Source organism: Hirsutella rhossiliensis (assembly GCF_020360975.1).
Source record: "Hirsutella rhossiliensis strain HR02 chromosome Unknown scaffold00002, whole genome shotgun sequence".
NCBI lineage: Eukaryota > Fungi > Ascomycota > Sordariomycetes > Hypocreales > Ophiocordycipitaceae > Hirsutella > Hirsutella rhossiliensis.
The window spans coordinates 8,228,854-8,248,082 of NW_025408668.1; the positions used below are offsets into that span (position 1 = coordinate 8,228,854).

The 19,229-nt window shown below is 60.3% G+C and overlaps 4 protein-coding genes across 4 annotated transcripts; 2 read left to right on the plus strand and 2 right to left on the minus strand.

The window, feature by feature from the left end:
- Nucleotides 1-2,190: 2,190 nt before the first annotated feature.
- Nucleotides 2,191-3,042, plus strand: HRG_02716 (uncharacterized protein; the record flags this gene model as incomplete). The annotated part of the gene is made up of 2 exons (XM_044861187.1): nucleotides 2,191-2,599; nucleotides 2,795-3,042. 2 exons carry the CDS (start codon nucleotides 2,191-2,193, stop codon nucleotides 3,040-3,042), a joined length of 657 nt encoding a protein of 218 aa, XP_044724820.1.
- Nucleotides 3,043-4,413: 1,371 nt separating this feature from the next.
- Nucleotides 4,414-7,195, minus strand: HRG_02717 (C6 transcription factor (War1); the record flags this gene model as incomplete). Its single annotated transcript, XM_044861188.1, has 3 exons — nucleotides 4,414-5,567; nucleotides 5,632-6,908; nucleotides 6,966-7,195. 3 exons carry the CDS (start codon nucleotides 7,193-7,195, stop codon nucleotides 4,414-4,416), a joined length of 2,661 nt encoding a protein of 886 aa, XP_044724821.1.
- A 989-nt stretch (nucleotides 7,196-8,184) lies between these two features.
- HRG_02718 (rhoGAP domain-containing protein) lies at nucleotides 8,185-12,547 on the minus strand (the record flags this gene model as incomplete). Its single annotated transcript, XM_044861189.1, has 2 exons — nucleotides 8,185-12,346; nucleotides 12,483-12,547. 2 exons carry the CDS (start codon nucleotides 12,545-12,547, stop codon nucleotides 8,185-8,187), a joined length of 4,227 nt encoding a protein of 1,408 aa, XP_044724822.1.
- Nucleotides 12,548-18,441: 5,894 nt separating this feature from the next.
- HRG_02719 (uncharacterized protein) lies at nucleotides 18,442-19,111 on the plus strand (the record flags this gene model as incomplete). Its single annotated transcript, XM_044861190.1, has 3 exons — nucleotides 18,442-18,445; nucleotides 18,555-18,671; nucleotides 18,729-19,111. 3 exons carry the CDS (start codon nucleotides 18,442-18,444, stop codon nucleotides 19,109-19,111), a joined length of 504 nt encoding a protein of 167 aa, XP_044724823.1.
- Nucleotides 19,112-19,229: the final 118 nt, after the last annotated feature.

Sequence of the window (19,229 nt, forward strand, 5' to 3'; positions counted from 1 at the left end):
TGGACAAATGACGCTTGGCTGGAAGCAGATGCGGGGGGAGGCATTAGCGACTCTGGTTGGACCTTGTTCAGGCGTCGTCGTTGGCAGGCGATGACGATGGATGGATGGGCGGGCAATGGAGATGGCCGTTTCCGCCGGTGGAAAGTAACCTGGAGGGCATTTACCGCATTTACCCCGCAGATTGATCAATGTACGTAATGTACAGTACCGGTACAGTACCGGTACAGTGGGGGACTGGCATGACGCGGTGCAGGAGCCGGCCCTCAGCATGTGACTTGGATTGAAACGCTTGGCCGCTATAGTTGGATCGGCGGCGGCGGCGGATTGCCTCGAGAGAGATGCATCCTTTTGCCCGCCGGGAGTAACCGTCCCGGCAGTAGGTAATGAGTTGTCCTATGCAGAGATGTACCAGAGGTATGTGACGACGTGTATAAGCTTCGCGAGTGCAGACCATGAGGTAAGGTACCTAAGGTACCTAGGTAGGATAAAGTGAGTGCCGTGGATAATAGTAGGTAGGTAGGTAGGTAGGTACCTAGCTAGGTACTTACTGTATACAGCTACCTACCTACCCACCTACCTACCTACCTAATACCTTACCAACCTTACCTACCTCACAACGTCATTGCGCCATCAGAGCCATGCTGCTGCCATGTACTCCGTAACTGGTGTACATACACGACTTGAAACCTCGGCTAGCTATGTTGAATGCTGGTCGTCAGGCCGTGCATTGCTTGTACACACGTCCATGGATGGAATTGATGGGACCCTTTGCCGGACTGTCTCGGGAACTTGTAAAAATGGTGACGTAGCGTGCGCGGAAGGATAGCGAAACTCCATGCCAGGGCATCATCCATCAACAGCTAATACCTACCACTCGCAAAGATGAAAAAAGAAAAGACAACTTGAGCCATGGTCGGTCGGCCCGTGCTTAGCTTCCCACACGACCCCCTTTTCCCCCTTCTGTTTTGGAAAACGAGTCCATGCCGCAGCTTGAGTTTGCCTCCCCCCAAGCTTTTGGGTCTCCTTTGCCGACGGCTGTGCAGGGGGAGTTCTTTTTTTTTTTTTGTTTCCGGCAGGTACCCGCGCATATGTCTCGTGTCGACGACCTTCCTACTGGTTGCCGATGCTCTGACAGCGTCGAGGGTCGAGCTGGTGGCGCAGGGTCTCCGAGTCGGACACTAGGTCCCTATCTGGGCCCATGTACGTTGTATCCCTGGCTGCTAGTGCTCGAGGTACATACCTACCTGGGTAGGTAGGTAGGTAGGTACCTAACCTTACCTAGGTAAGTTAAGAAGTACCGGGGAGCAGACGCCAGCAGCCGGCTCCGGCTTTCGCTGCTGGCTCCAGCTGTGGCTCCAGCTGTGGCTCCAGCGTGCTTTGCTTGCTTGCTCGCAAAGCCTCCTTCCTCCAACGCAACGCTCAGTTCATCCATCACCACCACCACTACCTCCACCACCTCCACCACCTCCACCACCGCCACTCTTTCTTCTTCATCTTTGCTTGGTCTGTACATACATACACTTCGGTACAGTGCAGGCAGTACACGCGCCTTCGCTCCCCCCCCCCCTTCTCTCTCCGTCGTCCATCAGTCAGTCAGTCAGTCTTGTCGGCTACCCCTCTCTTCTCGCTCCCTTTCTTTTTCTCCTCCCTCGCGCCTCCCACTCATCCTGCTCCCTCTCTCCTTCCTACACACCCCCTTTCCCCTCATCTGGATCCGTCCTTTGGCCAGCCGCAGCCCGGCACTTCCATCTCTCTTCCCCTTCATCCACACGAACCTGCAGCAAACCATCGACCGACCGCCGCCACTGCCACCATACATACGCCCCTGCTAGCGGCCCGTCGTCATTCGACTCTCGCGCTCCTTCTTGCAACAAAGTACGGAGTACCTACCTGCCAGCCTGTCTTGTTCCTCACCGCCGTGTGCCAGAACCCCCCTGGTCGGCTAGCTGCTCTCTCTGCCGTGCTACGGCTATATATCCCACGTGCCGCGCCTCGCCTCGACGCCTGCCCCCTCGAAATCGAACCACTCTCATGCCACCCTGATACCATCAGCCTACCTACCACCAAACGACCCTCCGACCCTCCGACGCCTGCCTTTGGGTGCCTGACTAGACCGTCCTCATAAAAGGCCAACGCCTTTTCTGCTCCCTCAACCTCCATCTCTCGTCATTCAAACAAACATCGTCGACAATGTCTTCCGACAACACCTCTCCGTCCGGCCCTGGTGGCGGCCTCGGCCCCGGCAACCGTCGCAGCTCCATCACCCAAGCCGCCTTCTCCAACCTCTTCCAGCGTGGCCCCCCTGCCAACCCCAACGGCCCTCCCTTCCCTCCTGGCTCCGCTACCGACGCCCAGAGACGTCGTCTGTCCGTCACCACAATCGGCCTCTCGGGCACCTCGCCCACCAACCCGGCCGCCTTCGGCATCCGACGAGGCAGCCTCTCAACCAGCTCAGACTCCATCGATGAGAGCGCTGTCGAGGATGAGGACCTCCCCGTCGGTAGCGCTAGAACCGCTCCCACCACGCCCTTTGTCCGCCGCATGAGCTTGGGTGCTCCTGCCATGAGGGGGTACCGTCCGGGCGGCAGTCCTGGCAATGGTAATAACCCGAACTCTCCCCTGTCCTCCCTCGGACCGAGACCCAGGCCCTCGCAGCCGCAGGCCTCTGCTGTCACCACCGCCCTCTCTGGGGCCGGCCGCCGAGCCAGCACTGCCATGCCCCCGGCCTCTCTTCCACAGGCAAGCAACACCAAGCACCAAAGAGCATCTTCTAACAATGTCCCTCCTCGTGCAGACCAGCAGGGCTTCAATTGGTCCGAGCAGCTTAGGTCCCGTGCCGAGAGCTCCGTTACCGGAGCTCGCCCCTCCTTCCCACTCGCCTCGTCCCCTCCGAGGGGCCCCACCCACCACGACCGCGCCAAGTCGGTCTCCGACATGCCCCAGCCCCCTGCCCAGGCTGCCTCGGTCAAGCCCAAGCCGGAGAGCCGCAAGCCCGATGCTTTCCAGGAGCGAATCCTCAAGGGCGATTTCTACATGGACTGAGCCGCTTCCACCACCCAGGTTTGCGCTCTCCTGCGCCACGTGGCCTCACCCCATTGACGGCTCATGGGCCGTACTGCAAGCGCCCGTGGTCCTAAACCATCAGCATTCGTTACCCGGCCACGGCCACACGCGTCTCAGCTGCCTCGCGTTGGTGTCTGGCGATGGCTTCTTGGTCTTTTTCCTTCCCCGGGCTGCGACGTGCCAAGCATTTGCACGCCCTACACGGTTTTCGATGACATTGCCTCGATTAATGTTGCCATTTATGAATTGCTCTCAGAAACAAGTGGAAAATGCACCGAAAACAACGTATGGCGACGTCCTACTGGGTCTTTTACAATCCATTTCGCCAAGAATGCCCACGGAGATTTCGACGCACTGGCAGAGTCTTCTTTTCCTATTGTCACTCCGGACAGAATGTGGCACAAGTCCGTTTGCAGGGCAAGCGATGAAGACAGCCGACGACAGGGATCGTTTGGCTCCCAGCTGGTCCAGCTGATCCCAGCTGGTCCAGCTGGTCACATGGCCTATTTTTATGTATTACCTAGGTTGTCTATGTACGATTATGCCGCGTCTGGAGGTGGCCCAGGCGCGTGGCGGCTGTGGAAATGTGCAAGGAGCGGAGGGAACTAGCTTTGAGGAGGCTACGAGACATCTGCCGCCGGCGTCACCGGTTGCGTGCAACGTCAGTCTGGGTTGAGGACTCGGCCAGGGCGATGACGACTTGCTCCTCACCCCTCCCGTTGAGATTGATGTCGCTCGGAACGAGCGTTGCTTATAAAGCTGAGCCGTTGACAATGTGAAAGGGTTCAAACACAGGTCGGCCTGTATCTGGAATGGTGCAGCTCTTCATGTGCAATGAAGGCAATAAGCAGTCTCGGAGCGTCCAATGACGGCATGAGTAGTGTGCGACGAACATAAGAGGATAGGCAAAGGTACGACGCATCGTAGCTTTACTCGAGCAGCGCACTAGGCGCGCTGTCCGCGAGGCCAACATGCCACCATTTCCGATGTCTTCGCACAAGCTCTTTGCACCGTCCATGAGTGAGTAACCAGCATAGAGAAGAGAAGTCTCAAAGGTACAAATCAAATACAGTAGCAAAAATGCTTCGCCAAAACCTGAGGGGGGGATCTTTAATTTTCAGCCAATTTCACCACAACACCAGGAGACGATAGGGGTCTCGACTTTTTCGCATGACGTCGTTGCTCTCTGTACCTGCCTGACCTCGAAGCAGGGGCTGTACACTCCTGTCCTTTTTTTTGGCGTAGGGAACAAAGACGGGCTGAGACACTTTTGCACAGGGGCACACGACGACGCGGGGGCGGGAGAGAGGGCGGAGACGGGACGAGGGAGGAGGGGAGAGGACGATGTCGTCAGAAGGGAAAGACGTTTGGGTCGGGCAGGCCCTGGAACACGTCGGTGAACCAGGGCTCGTTGATGATTATCCTGGCGCCGCCGGCGTGGGCGTCGTAGGAGTCGAGCGGCAGGCCGAGGCTCTCGAGGTCAAGGCCGAGGCTCGGGGGCAGGCCGGTGAGGGGATCCCAGTTCGGCGCTGGCGGCTGCTGCTGCTGCTGCTGCTGCTGCTGGTCCATCCAGGGGGGGTGAGGAAAGGCACCCGCGGCCCCGGGGCCGGCGCCTATGGACGACGAGGACGACGACGCGGGGCCCATGGCGGCGGCGGCGGCGGCGGTGGGAGTGAAGTTTGCGCTCGGGCCGGAGGGGGACGAGGTAGAGGCGCCGCCGGCCGAGGAGGCGGCGTCGTGGAAGAGGGGCTTGTGGAGGTGGTGGGCATGGCCGGGTCGGATGTCTGGGAGGGAGCCGAAGACGGGGCGCGGCGGCCCGCTGGATTCGCGGCCCATGGCGACTTCGGAGAGGACCTGCAGGGGGGTGTTGAGGGAGTGCTGCCGCGGGTGCTGGGCCGAGGAGGGAGGGGGGGCATCCGGGGGCGCGGGACTGGTCCCGGACAGGGCCGCGCCAGAGCCGTCTCCGCCTTCCACTGCGCCGCCGCCGCCGCCGCCGCCGCCAGAGTCGACGTCAGCCTTGGCCTGTCTCAGGAACCAGCTCTTGAGCATGACGAGGACGACGAGGAACTTTGCTGCAGGGCGACACCTGTCGTCGGCGGCGGTGACGCGAAACTTTTGCAGCAGGGCGTCGAGGTAGAAGTCGACGCGCAGGTCGCCGCGGCCAATGATGCTACCGAGCTCGAAGCGCGGGTCCGAGGCGGAGAAGAACATCTTCATGAGGACGACGACGGCGTAGGCGACGCGGACAAAGTTGAAGACGGGCAGACAGCGGATGGCGGACACGTCCATGGCGAGAAAGGTGTCAAGGATGCCGGCAATGGCGCCCAGGCAGGCCGACAGCGCGTTGATGTGGGCGGCCGACAGCGGCTCGGCGCGGCCGACCATACCGTCGCGGATGGCGTCGGTGTTGAAGGGCGGGCGGATCTGCTCCGTCGACATGTTGGAGTGGAGGACGAGCTCGTGCATGTACAGGCTGAGGAGGTGGAAGCCAATCTTGAGCGTTGCTGCGGACTCGTCAGCAACAGAGGAGAAGGGGGTCAGGAAAAGGGGCAGAGAGCCAGGACTCACGCTGCAGCAGCTCCTTGGCCACCGAGGCGCGGTACTTGGCGAGGTCGCGCTCCAGCGCCCTCAGGGCATACTGGGTCCTGGCGTCGGTGATGTTGACGGGAGCGGCGCCCGGGTCGTCCATAGAGAACTGGACGCCAATCTCCTCGCCCTTGCGGTGCGTCCAGACGAGGTGGCACAGGTACTGGTCCGTCGGGGCGGCATCGGGCGACGAGGCCAGGAGGTCGAGGCTCTCGGTCATAAACGACGACCAGCGGATCAGGTTGGGGCGGTGCAGCGACATGGCCGTGTTGGCGGCGAAGAAGTGGCAGGCCAGCCAGGCGCGGCGGCACTCGAGGCTCGTCGGATCGGGCTGCGCATCGTGGCGACGCTCGGGCGGGCGCGCCGCCTCCCTCCAGCTAAAGGGCGGGATGCCGCGGCGCGAGGGGGCGCGCGGCTTGCCCAGGCCAATGTCGAGCGCCATGACGGCCGCCATGTGGACGAGCTGGTAGAACTTGAGCTCCTCAAAGTGCTCGGGCGGCCAGTACCAGACGACGGCGACGTGGAGCGCCTGCACGAGCTCGAGGTTCTTCTCGCCCGCCACGACGATCTTGTAGGCAAAGAGCTGCATCAGCTCGCGGTGCAGCGCGCGCTGGAGCCGGTGCGTCTCGGACGAGGCGGCCGCCATGATGGCCAGGAACAGGTACGGCTTGCTGCGGCGCAGCTCCATGCTCGACATGCTCGGCGGGAAGACGACGGCCGGCATGTGCCGGATCATGCTCTCCTTGTAGCGCGAGAAGAGCTCGGCTGCCTTTTCGACGCTGACGAGGCCGCGGTCGACAATGTCTCGCTCGCTCGGCTTGGGCACCAGGGCCGGGGCGGGCGACGGCGAGCGCCCGTGCTCATTGCTGCCGTTGTCGTTGTCGTTGCCGTCAGGGCTCTCGGCGGCTTTTCTCTTTTGACCTGCCGCGGCGGTGGCTGCGGCGGGCTCGTACAAGGCAGCGGAGAGGCGATGCTGCTGCTGCTGCTGCCGTCGCCCCTGGCCCGTCTCGACGGTGGCGGCCCCCCAGCTCGTCGCCTCGTCATGGGCGCCCCAAACGGTCCCGCCGCCAGATGGCCGGTGCGCCTGAGACGCCGCCGACGCCGCCGCCACCCGTGGGCTTGCGCTGCTGCCTCCCGCCGCCGCCGGCGCGGCACGGGCCTGCAGGCTCGCCGTCAAGGCGTCAATCTTCTTCTCGAGCTCCAAGACGCGGCTGTCCGTCTTCCTCTGCCGCTTCCTCGTGGGTGCCGTCGTGACGCAGCTGCGGCCGGCCTTGCGGCAGCGCTTGCACGGCCCGTCGTCGTCGGCCGGCTCGCACCGCACCTTGAGGCTGCGGCAGGCCTCGCAGGCCCTTGGCTTCCTGATGGCCTCCTCGGCGGCCGCATCCTGCTGCTGGGCATGTGCCGCCGCAGCGGCAGACGAGGACTCGAGCTGGGGAGAAGACGGCGACGCCGACTCGGACTCGGACGATGGCGTGCTCGACTGCTTCTTGCCGGCATCGGGCGGTGGCGAGGCCTGGCCAGGTCGAAGCCGTGGATCCAGCTCCATGGTGGCTTTTTGGTCTGCCCTCGGCGCGCAGACGGTGAGGGGGCGAGGGGCGGAAAACGGCCCTCTTTGACGCCGAGTCTCCGACTGGCCCGATGCCGTTTTAGGCGAGCAGGGATTCGTCCAAAGTACAGTAATAACAAAGTTAATTACGGCTTCCTACATAATATTAGTAGGGACAGTAAATAGTATCCGGACTCGAAACGTCTACGTGGACCATGTCCGACGGGAGCTTGGATTCAGTCAGCACTCTGCCTGCCACCTTCCTCTCCGCAACAGGCTCCATCGCAGCTACCTGTCCCGACGACAGCAGCAGCTGCAACTCCCAAAGTATTCCTCTCTTCATACTACCGCAAGGCTCAAGATACCATGGCAAAAACATCCATTTGTGCTGCTCGTCCTTGAAACTACATGCATGCCCTTCATATCATCGCCCTCGGGGGGTTTCCCCTTCCAGGCCCATATGTGCGGAGGAACGCCTCGCTGAAATACCCAATCTCCTTGCTTGCTTTCCCGTGACAGGGCAAAAGAAACCCAAAGATAGAAATGAGGACGGGTGATGAAAATAAAAAAGAGAAAGCCCCCAATGCAGGCTTCCAAACACTTCCCAAGGTTGCCCGCAGGAGCCAAGCCGCGGCAGCCTTCATTCTCCAACAGGTGTTCCGATTTCCTTATGAATTTCATTCCCGCAAATGCGCCATCTTGTCCCTCGGCTCGTCTTTGCTTGATACTACCCAAGTCAAGCTCCTGTCGGCGGTTGGGCGGCTGTTCAAAAGCCATGACGCAACTCCCAAGCGGAATATGCTTGAATAAGGATGAAATCACCAGTCGCCCGTCCATTGAGAAAACCGCATTAGCTCCGTCAAAGATGGCCATCCCCGCCAAGGACTCAACATGTATGAGCGTAGAAATGCAACAGTATAATGGTATCATCGCTCTCCGTATCGAATGCCTATGCCATGAAAGAAGTCGTCATGAAGAAAATATCAACGTCAGAATCGGGCTTCCTCGCGAAGCCGACTCTTCGATCCTGGGTGCTGAAGGCCCATGGCAGCACCCATGTAGATGGAGCTCTCTCTTCGCTTGCCAATCGCGCTTTGTTGGGGCTGGTCCGCAGGCTGCCCACCGCTGCTGTGATCGTCCTTGACAGCGCCATATATCGGCCTTTCATATCCAGGTAGGGGGCGCTGCGTCTGGACGTGCTGGTACAGCTCATGGCCGACTGGCAGGCCGTACCCGCTCTCGTAAGCCGGCCGCGACGACGTGCCTGCCGTGGAGGCGCGTTGTTGCGCAAGGTGCGCGGCATCGTGCTGCTGCCGAGACGTGGCCGAGGGCGGCGTCGGCGAGCTGCGCGCCATCTGCATCAGGGGCGGCGTCGGCGTCGACCTCGGATTTTCTCTCCTCGAGTCCCTTTGCATCCGACGCTGCGGAGACGCGCTACCTGACGACGTCGAGGCCCGCGGAGGCATCTCTGAGCGCGGCCGGGCATCGAAACGTCCTCTTCGCGGGTCCGGCTCCGGTGTCCCAGACGGGGGCTCGTACCGTTCGGGGTCGATGCCAAAGATCTCCTGGTAGTGCTGCAAAAACAGGGCAAAGACCGGTGCAGGGATGTTGAGGGTCGGCGAAAAGACAATGCCCACGTTGCGGACGTTCATCTTATTCACATCCGCGTTGTGGATGATCTTGATGAGGAACGAAATCAAGTACTTGAGCAGCGTTGCGTTGATCTGCGGTAGCATCGTCGCCAGCTCCTTCAGCGCCGCAATCTTCTCGGCGCGATCCGGAATCTCCGTCGACATCAAAAACTCCCGTTGCAGCTCCCGCGTCAGGATCGTCGTCGGGAGCTCTCGTAGGTAGAGCTTCAGGAGGGACGCCACCGCGTGAATGTCGTAGTACTGGTCGTCCGTCAGCAGGTTGACGTCGCATTCCGTGTTGAAGCGTTCGCGGAGTTGCTTGATGACCACGTTGGAGCCGCTGAGACGGAAAATGCCCTCCTCGTGTATGCCGTTCTTCTTGTCCAGATACTCGACACATCTGTACACGACGCAGGGAAGGGGGACGTCGACGTCGACCGGTGAGCAGAAGCGAACAGCCTCGCCCAGGGGTGCTCCGAAAACCTGGCGCGCGAGCCCCTGGTATGAGCCCTGCGGCGGAGTGGAAAGGGAGCCCGTCTCGCTTCCGCCAAACAATGAGTCCTGGCCGTCAGACGACGAGCGCGTCTTGGGTCCGAATCCGAAGAAGCTTCGCTTCCTCTGCTTCTTGTCCTCGGTCGTCGGAATCGGGGCGCCCATTCTGTTGCCCCAGGCAGACGAGTCCGAGATGACCTGTGGGTCCCTTGGACCGGATATCATCTTCACCTGGGAGCTCATCGTCTCTCCACCCATGTTGAGCTGGCTGGGGAAGTCGGGTAGGCCAGCAGGCGCTCTGAGCCCGCTGGGGGCGCCCTGAGGCGCTTCTCTGGCCTGCATCGAGTCGTACCTGACGCCAATCAATGGGTCCGAACCCGTGGGCTGATGAGATGATCTGCTCTGGTTTCCCTTTCTGATCCTCTGCCCGCCCGGGTACTCGGCAACGGATGCGTGACGGTCCTGCACGAGCGCCTTGGAGATTTGAGAGTCGGCTTCATCGGGATCGCGATAGTCGATCCACTGCAGCAAGACGTCGACCCAGATATCTCGCTCCTTATCGCTTTCGGCGCAGAGCACATGTTTGACGTGGCTGGTGGAGTCCTTCTTCTTGGGTTCCAGAACGAGGAATGCGTGACGGTACTGGTTGTCGAGCTCTTCGCCGTTGGCCCCCGTTGCAGGCGACTGGTTTTCGTTGCTTTGAGACTGTCTCCCGATCTGGGCATGTGCCAGCTTGATTGTCCCCAAGTGGGTGCCGCCTGGCGTTTCATAGTACTTGAGCTGAGGCCCATCAACGGTGAAGAACCTCGCCTTCCATCCCCCAAAGTTCTTTCCTTTCTTCGTCAGGTAACCGCTCCGGATCGGACGGCCGTCCGGGCTGATTGTGTTGCCACTCTTCTCAGGGGTCCTCATCGCCGTACCGGTCTCGTCGGCGTTGGGAGGGAGCGTATTGGAGGACAGGTACTTGCAAAGCTCCACCGCAGTCGGTGCGTCAAGCGGCGTGTCGAGCAGCTCGGTCATGTACTGCTCCAGGGCTACGCGGCGAGCATCCAGCTTTGCCGGTGCGTGGCCGCTGAACAGGGACCGTTCGGGCGTCTTGGCGGTGAATGCGGTGCATTGCTTCAGGCGCTGGTCCAGCTTCGCAAATGAGACAATGTCCTTCTCCACGCGCCACAGCTCACCGCGATCGGCCCGCGAGATGATGGCTAACGTAAACACTGGATCTTCATCCAGTTGCGTCAGGGCCAGCAAGCTGGCCCTCGATGGCTTCATGCGCGAGGAAGCCACCTTGATCTTGATCGAGGGCAGCGCATTTGGGGGCAGCAAAAGGTCCGGATACTCCTCGGTGACAAGTCCTTTGTATACTTTGGTGCGCTCCGGCGAGTCAGCCCGAGTTTGGGCAGCTTCGGGCTGCGCATTCGTCTCCGCCGCTCGCTTGGCTGCGTTGAGCAGCTGTCCGGGAGAGGAATGAGTCGACGACACAGCCAAGGGTGAGCCTTGTGGAGCATTTGGGGGAAGAAGCATCGCCTGGCGTGGTGGTCGGGGAGACAGCGGCGCAGAAACCGCGCGGATCCCCATGGCCGGAGACAAAGACGCAGACTTAGCTTTGTTGCCAAGAGGCCTTGGGCTCATCGGAAGTCCAGGGCTGCTGATTGGCGCCATAAGCTCTCTCTTGATGTATCCGTGCATCTTTGGATTCATAGAAGTAGGTCGGTCTGCTTCTGACGTTTGGCCCGAGAGCGATGTGTCTGCGCTTGGCGAAGTTTCCCTTTCCCTGGGAGAGGATGCCGCCACGTCCGATGTGCTGCTCTGCTTTGAGACACTCCGCTCCTCGGAAACCTTGAGAGCAACAACATCCCGATCGTTATCATCCTCCTCGCGTGTCCTGCGTCGGCCACGCTTCTCATCTATAATTTCCACTTCCAGCAGATGGTCATAGTCCGAGTCCGTGTCCTCGTCTTCAGGTTGTTCGCGGTGGACTGTCGGCTTCAACTGCAGGGGTGCCGGGGGCGGCTTCCGGGGAGGGGCGGGAAACTTGGCGAGCCTCTCGTCCGGCTGGAGCGTGGAGTCGAATAATGTGACTGTCGGAGGGGCCGAAGTCGGGGGCTTCGGAGGAGGCACCTTTGGCGGATCGCTGGGAAGGGATCGAGACGGGGGAAGTGACACGTTGTAGGGTATCTCCCTGAGTTGCTTCTCGTTCGTAGCCTTGCGCTCATCGTCGGCGGCCTTGTCCTCTGCCTCGTGATCGAACTTGTCCAGCGCATGCTCTTGCGGGTTCGGCATATCGTGGTTGGGGTCCAGGAGCTCGTCGACAGCAGACCGGGGTTCTTGTGGTCGATCAGCAGGTGGCGTGATGGGATACGGCGCCATCGATACCTCGACGGGGGAGTTCTTCTGGCTGTCGGATTCGATGCTCGGGGACTCGGGCGCCGGGCACGGGGGAGCCTTGGATGACGCAACATCGACGGGAGGCAGCGTCACGCCTCGGCGTCCTTCCGGGTTGCCTTCGCCGTGAGGGGCTCCCGCGGCCTTGAGCACAGCAGGGTTGGCCATCAGATCCTTGAGCTTCCTCCTATATTTTTCCTTTTCCTTGAGCGCTTGCTCCAAGTCTTTATTCAGGCCCAAGATCATGGCCCTCTGCTTGTCCACCAGCCTCCAAAGCTGCGAGTTTTGCTGATGCTGGGATTGCTTTTCTTTGAGAAGATGCTGAATGACAACCTCGGGACTGCCAGCCGCCTTGATGAGACCGGCAATGTCGATAGCCTTGTGCTGGTCGTTTTGGGGGTTGCTTTTGACGGAGGATGATGTTGAGGAGACGGCGGATATGGCGGTATCGATGGACGAGTTCCTGGGCAGAGACTTTGGCACCTCGCCCAGGGCGGCCGCCGCTGGAGCAGCCATTGCCGGTTTGTTGGACGCCCGAGATGTAGGCGACTTTGGGGAGAAAGGTTTTGATGGAGGCGGCGGCTTGGAAGTCAGGGGGTCGGAGACGTCTCGGGTGGCATTCGGGATGTCGGACGAGTTCAGGCTATGTAGGGTAGAGGTGGTCAGCACGGGTCATGGGCAGATTGTACGACTTGTCTCGTGCCCGTGGCGCCCTCCTTCAGCCACTCTAGCAGCCATTCATAGGTCCAAGAAGCAAGAGCTTAGCATGAGAGACAGACCTTGGGGCTTCTTCTCGTGGGGACGACGGGTTGGAGGCTTGACTGGGAAATGGCGTCTCGCTCATAGACACGCGGGGAGGCACGGTATCTTCCGCCAAGCGGCAGCCAATGGGGGCGGACCGGGATTGAATCGGGGGGAGACTTGACAGCCGTGAGCCCGTGCTCGACGGAGACGTCGCCACGTTACTGGCCGTGGACAACGGGCTGGGAATGGGCGGTCGCGGTGATCTATCAGGCGAGGCGGGTCAGCCACATGGATGCAGCAATTTGGTAGCAGAGCGAGGTTTCACGGCAGCAGCAAGCCCGGATGGCTACGCAGCGGCGTCCTGGGAAGGGGAGAAGACCGGGATTCCGAGGTGCACGAGGTCCTGAGCCAGCGGTGGTTGACAAATTTGTAAATATGAAATGCGCTTGGAGAGGACAGGCCCAACCAAGGCCGCAGGACTCTTGACAGGGAAGCGGGTATTTGGCTTGTCCACAGAGCGTGGTGGTGATTCGAGGTGCCAGGGGCGACGGAAGGGGACAGATGAAGCGGGCGCCAGGGTCCAATCGGTTTGGATTCACGTTCTGTTGTGCTTCTTGACTGACCTTGGAGATGCCAGATGCGGCAGGGAGCCGACAGTCGACAACGACGGCACCGTGATCAAGCGACGGGCGGGGAGGCTGCCATTGACGGCGAGATGTTGCAGAGAGGACGGCGACGAGAAGGAGGGGGGCGGGGGCTTAGATGAGGAAGAAGAGGAGGCGGCAGCGGCGTGGGCGGAGTCGTCAGAAGAGGGTGCGGTGGTGGTGGCGATGTTGGTGGCGGACGACGAGGGCGAGGCGACAGATGAGCCGGAGACAGGGTCACGGGCGGCAGCAGCAGCGGAGGAGCAGGCGGCGAGTTGAGCTTCCGAGCCGGGGACGGAAGCGGAGAAGACGGCGTCGTCGGCGGCTGCTGCTGCTGCTCCTGGTGCAGCAGTATTATCAGTGAGGGAGGAGTAGGAGGAGGAGGAGAAGGGTTGTTGGTGGTCCTGGCGACAACGGGGCCCGACAAGCTGCGACATGGGCGCGTTATGCACAACCTACCTCCGCCTTCTGCGGGTGGAGCAGGCAGTCGGATTCGAGACACCTGCTTGACCTTGGCTTTGACCCTTTCTTTTTTTCCCACCCCCCCGAGGACAACTGATTCACTTTTTGTTCTTGGGGCGTGGATGCACCCAGTTGCATTCGCTCAGAGAAGTGGGAGGAGAGACGGGACCGACTCTGTCGCGAAAGGCGTTTCCCCACTGGGCATCAAACCAGCCCTGCTTTCGAGACAACTGGAATTGCCGTGTTGGTGTTTTGCGTCTCTTGGTCGGCATGGGACGGGTCCATCCCTGTCTGCGAGTCGCTGGGTCTCGACGGGCCGGTTTTTCTCATTGGCCTCGCTCCAAGAGGGCAATACTGTAAGGTAGTACAGTGCTCCGTGCAGATACATGTAGCTTATGTACATTGTCTTTACGACAAGGCAGGGTTCCGGCCTGGCCTGAATTTACTTTTACGACGGCGTCCTCGGATGGTGGTGACGACGACCTTTGGATCGGAAGAGGGTGTGGTGAAGAGACGGGATGGAGGAGGTCCATGCCCCCGGCCAAGTCTCTCTCTCCCCTTCTGTCACTCTCTCGGCCTGTCCAGGACGACGGCCGTCACCAATAAAGAGAGAGAACGGGCAGGACACGAAGGAGGCAGACGGAGAGAGTCAGTCGGATGGACGGTAAATGCTGCTTCATACCGAGCCCGTACCGAGCCCGCACACACATACCGGCCGGGAGATGAAAAGGCGAGTCATCGGCCGAGGGACTGGACTCGTGGACGCGCCCTGAAGAGTGGTATTGTCCGCTAGCCTCTAGGCGGCGCACTAACACCAAGGTGGTAATCTACAGTGAGCACCTCCTGTACTGTACAGACTTACCTAGGTACTACGGAGCAGGTACCGTACATGATGCCAGGGGCCTGGGGGGAGAGGTATCCGTACTCGCCGGCCCGCCGTCTCTGCCGCCCGCTGCCGTGTATCGGGTACTCGGAAGCAGCACGAGGAGATGCAGCACGAGGAGATGCAGCTCGAGGAGATGAGCACACACCTGCTGTCGCTGCAGGCACCGCCGTGCATACAGACAGACGCTGTCTAGGCCGGTGATCCATAATTAAACCCGGCGCCACCAGTTCACACCTTGAGCGGTTTGTAGCTCCAAGCAGGTTTTAGTGAGGCATCTTTTTTTGATTAGACACGGCAGGCTGTCCAGAAAACAGCAAGTCAGGCCAATGCCAAATGCCCTGCTGGCACGCCCGAGGTATCTGGCCCGCGGGGCTTTGCTTGCTCTTGTATCCCTTTCTGGAGAGGCCCACCCGGCTTTCCGGAAGCTAATAGCCAGTCTCCGATTGAGTGCGTGGGTGATTTGCAAGTCATGTCGTTGCGTAGCCCCTTTCCTCTCTCTTCATGGCCGAGCGTCTCTGGATGCACGTCGAGAGCACCGATTCAGCCTCAAGAGAGAGAGAAGGAAGAAGGGGTGGGGCCGCAACGGGCTTTTGGGGGTCAGTCGCCCATCTTGGCGCGGAATGGACTGGGCTCCACTCGACTGACCCAAAAACCGCGGCAAGCTCCTCGTTTCGGCTGTTCCTCTCATGCGTCAGGCCGTGCGATGGCTTGCATGCCTCGAGGCGATGCGAAGGGAGGGAGGAGCGAGGAGCGAGGAGGGAGGAGGAGCGTGGAGCGAGGAGGGAGGAGGAGCGTGGAGCGAGGAGGGAGGAGGAGCGTGGAGCGAGGAGGGAGGAGGAGCGTGGAGCGAGGAGGGATGGACTTACTCGCCGGCGTAACCGAGCACGGCTGGGACTTCGGCTGCTGCCAGCTTCATTCAGCCTTACTCGGCGCTTCAGCAACGGCGGGCAAAGTACCGACTGCGACTGGCCCTACCAGGAGTGAGTACCTTGGCCTCGGAGGGGAGCAACTCTGCGAGTTCGCGCCAGTCGCATGCACAAATGAGCTCATTTTCTTTGGCAGGCACGGTACTTACCTGTACCTACCTTAGCTGCCGCGTGACAGATGCGCGAGAGCCTCCTTCGGCGCCAAAAGCAATTCGCACTTGGGACAAGTCAGTCGTCCGCTTGACGGGAGGCTTCCATGAAACCGAGTAATTAAGGCCGTGCTCGACAAGTCTCCGCTAAATATACTCAAGGCAAGCCTGATCCCAATGACACACATGGGCAGAAGTCCACAGCTGGCTGGACCCGTCATGCCTGGCGCACATGCCTGGTGCACATGCCTGGTGCACATGCCTGGTACACGCATCACAATTCGTGCAGCTGGATCAAGGCACGGCTGCGATTGTTGAAAAAGCCAACCCAACTTATTACAATTCACACTGGATCCTCGTCGTCCGTCGAGGGAGGACAGTCCCAGCCTCCCATTTATTGGCACGTGCCTCTTGACTGGCATGTGAGTGGGCGCAGACGAGGAGAGAGGGCGCCCCACATTATGGCAACCGATCCTCTGCATAGCGACATTCAACAACCATATTGGGAGCAGGCTCCTCCTCGTCGTTGCCGAAACCTGCTGCCTCTCCAGCGGCCCAAAATGCGTCCAATACAGCGTTCCGTTCGAGACTCCAACGGCATAGAGGGACCCTGAGCATTTCCCGGAGATGGATGGACGGCCCTTCTGCGCGCACGGGTCTGCGCCTAGCCGTCGGGGGCGCATTGAATCCATTTGAGTTCAGGAGGCTCTCGCGCATCGTCCGGTCCCTTCGAAACTGGTCGGGTTTGCCAGAGCGACATGCCGAAGGAAAAGGCCAAGTCCGGGTTCTGTAGCCGAAGCGTGACCCGGGGCCAGAGGAGATGGAGGATCTCATGTGCCGGGTATTCGCCTCCGGGGCCATCCTTTTGCGCGTGATGCCAAGTGGTAGACGCACACAGGGGATACTGGTCTTCGGTGAGGCACCTAGGCGGAAGAGGGGAGACAGCTCTCGCTCCCACATGTCACGGCCCAGCCGCAAGTTCAAGTCGTTGAGTCCCAGCCGAATCGACGTCTTCGCTGGCTTGCAGAAGCCGCGACGAGGGCTCACCAAGCATCGGACGAACTTTGCGCGAGAGAATGGACGCGTCAGAAGCCTTGGCGGGCAGAGCTGCCTGATACCTGAGATGGCCGACTCGGTCTCCTCGTCTCATCATCGAGATCCTTCTCCCCCTTTTCCAGTCCCCTCCCCTTACGTCGCGGTCGTGAAACAGTCGGCTCCCCACGCGCGCCCCTTTTGCCCTTGGCCCCTCCTTGGCTTTCATCCGGCATCGTTTCAGCGTTGGCCGTTGACGGATGAATGACAAGGCAGACTGTCACGGCAGCGTTTGACTTCCGGGCAGGCCGACCCGCAGGCGCGCGCGGAGAATTGGACACCTGGACACCTGGGGCCGGTCGATCGGACGCAGCCGAGGCAAGTGGCGAGAAAAAGCAGTCATGCGTCGGGTCTTGTCTTTTCAGGGTCCTGTGGGTGAGGACGAGCCAAAGCAGCGTGCCAACCAACACATTCTGTACAGCATGGATGAGCATGTAATTAACTTACAGTATTACTATACATCCGTGCGAGTAGCGCTGCAGGACAGCCTGACGGCCCTTGCACCAGGTTGGGCGCCTGGTGCACTTCATGTAGGGGACCTCGGTGATCAGAGGGCGTCTTTTGATGCCGTGGCTGATTGATGACTGCCAGTCGATATCCGAGGGCACACATGTTCTCGTCGTCATCCCATGACTGTCCATCCATCCCATGCCACGTACACACGTACGCGTACCTTGATGCCGACGCCGTCCTCGCCTTGGGTGGCCTGTGAGCCTAGACAAGGTGCCGACATGCCTCGAAAGGGAGAAACAAAGGGCCCTCTCTCCCTTGGCCCCGGACTAATCTCTTGCCTCATGTCCCAGCCTCCCCATTGTTTTTCCCTGTGTCCTTTGTCCTTGAAAAAATGAATACCTCTATGCCCTTTTTGTCAACTCTTCATTTCATCCGCTTGTTCTAGGCACAGTGGCTCCAGCTCCACATGTGAGGATTCAGACGGAACCAGGATCCTCCCTCCGCCTTCTAGACCTTTTGGACGACACAGGCACGAGCTAACCGTGCAGACTTTTTCCCCCTTGTCGTCGGCTTGACCTGGGACGTCATGCCCAGCTCCAGATGAGCCGAATGGGGGAACACTGCAACTCGTCATGCATTTATGCCTCAGCTGTGTCTGTAGTTTGTGCTGCCCACTCGGTCCTAACAGACCAAACTCTGGCCAGAAGACATCACGTTACCTACCTGTGGGTATGTACAGTGAAAGCCGCAGCTCATTCTCACTTCTGCCTTTGCCACGCAGACGCAAGACGGCGGTGAGCCGAGGCGATGCGGCAATAGGCCCTTGGCTATGCATGGTACGTACAGTCAGTACCGTACTTTACTGTGTGGCAGGCGCCTTGGAAAAGCAGCTGCCTTGGTTGGGCTCATTCATCAGAGCTCGGTTGAGCACCCAAGATAAGGCGGAGCTTACCCAGGTATACTGTACTTGCCTGCTTACGCATAAGCAGCGCTATCCCGAGCCACAAATAAATTATCCCCAAGTCCCGTGTACTTCATACTGGGGACAATGTGCACATGACCGCCAACGTCTTACCATCCCTGCTTGCCTCGTGCCTCTTCCCATCTTCTCCTCATCATCCCCTCCTCCTCCTCCTTGGCCCGTCTTCCATCGTCGTGGTCCCTCGCCTTTTCCGCCTCCCGGCGCTTTCATTACCACCCGTAGACTTCATTAACTTGAATATCGCTCTCAATTTCGCAGCGGCTTTTTCGCATCGTGCGCGCGCGCGCCATTAGCAGCGCTACGTCACCCACGTCACCCACGTCACCCACGTCATCGCCACACAGTTCAGACTCCACCTCCGCGATTTGATCGACCGCAACGCTACTCTGTACTTTCCATCATGGGTTCGTGTCTCATCCGCGGCCTCGCCTACCCCTTACTTTTGCCAACTACCCCTGTGCCTAGCATGGCTCAGCTGCCAGCCCGCTAATATCCTGGTCAATTGTTGCGCAGGCACCAAGGAGTACAGGGGCCCTGCGAAGAAGCGCCTTTACCTTCAACATCCGGAACCCGATACCTACCTCTCCCGTCGCCGCATCACCCGAATTATCCCCCCCAGTCCCCCACCCTGTGAGGAGCCGCCGCCGCCGCCGCCCGTCATTGAGGAGCCTGCGCCAGAACCCATAGCGCCGCCATGCCCCGACCCGCCCTGCCTTCCGGCCCCCCCGCCTTGTCTTCCGGCCCCCCGGCCTAAGCCCGAGCCCCAGATCGAGGTCATAGCCGTCGACATCGAGCCCTCGAAGCGCTCCTCCAAGTCAAGCCGCTCTCGCTCTCGCAGCCACAGTCACAGGCGCGACAAAGAGGTGTACGTCGAGCGCGATCACTTCATCCCAGTGCCCGTGCCTGCCGAGCCCCGTTACGATACGTATCGATACGTCGACGCTCCCCGGCGCTTCGTCCCCCCGCCACCCCAAAGGAGGCTCATCACCCAGGACGAGCGGACCCAAGACGAGCGGGAACACATTTCCATTTCTGATCACCGTCGCACTCGTGAATATTACCGGCGCTGAACGGCGAGACCCGGGTGTTGATGGAGGCACGCTTTGGATTCTGTTGCCCTCTTGATGATTTATGATATATAACGGGACGTTAAGCGCTGGGATTAGGTCTTTTGGGCCGCAAGCTGTG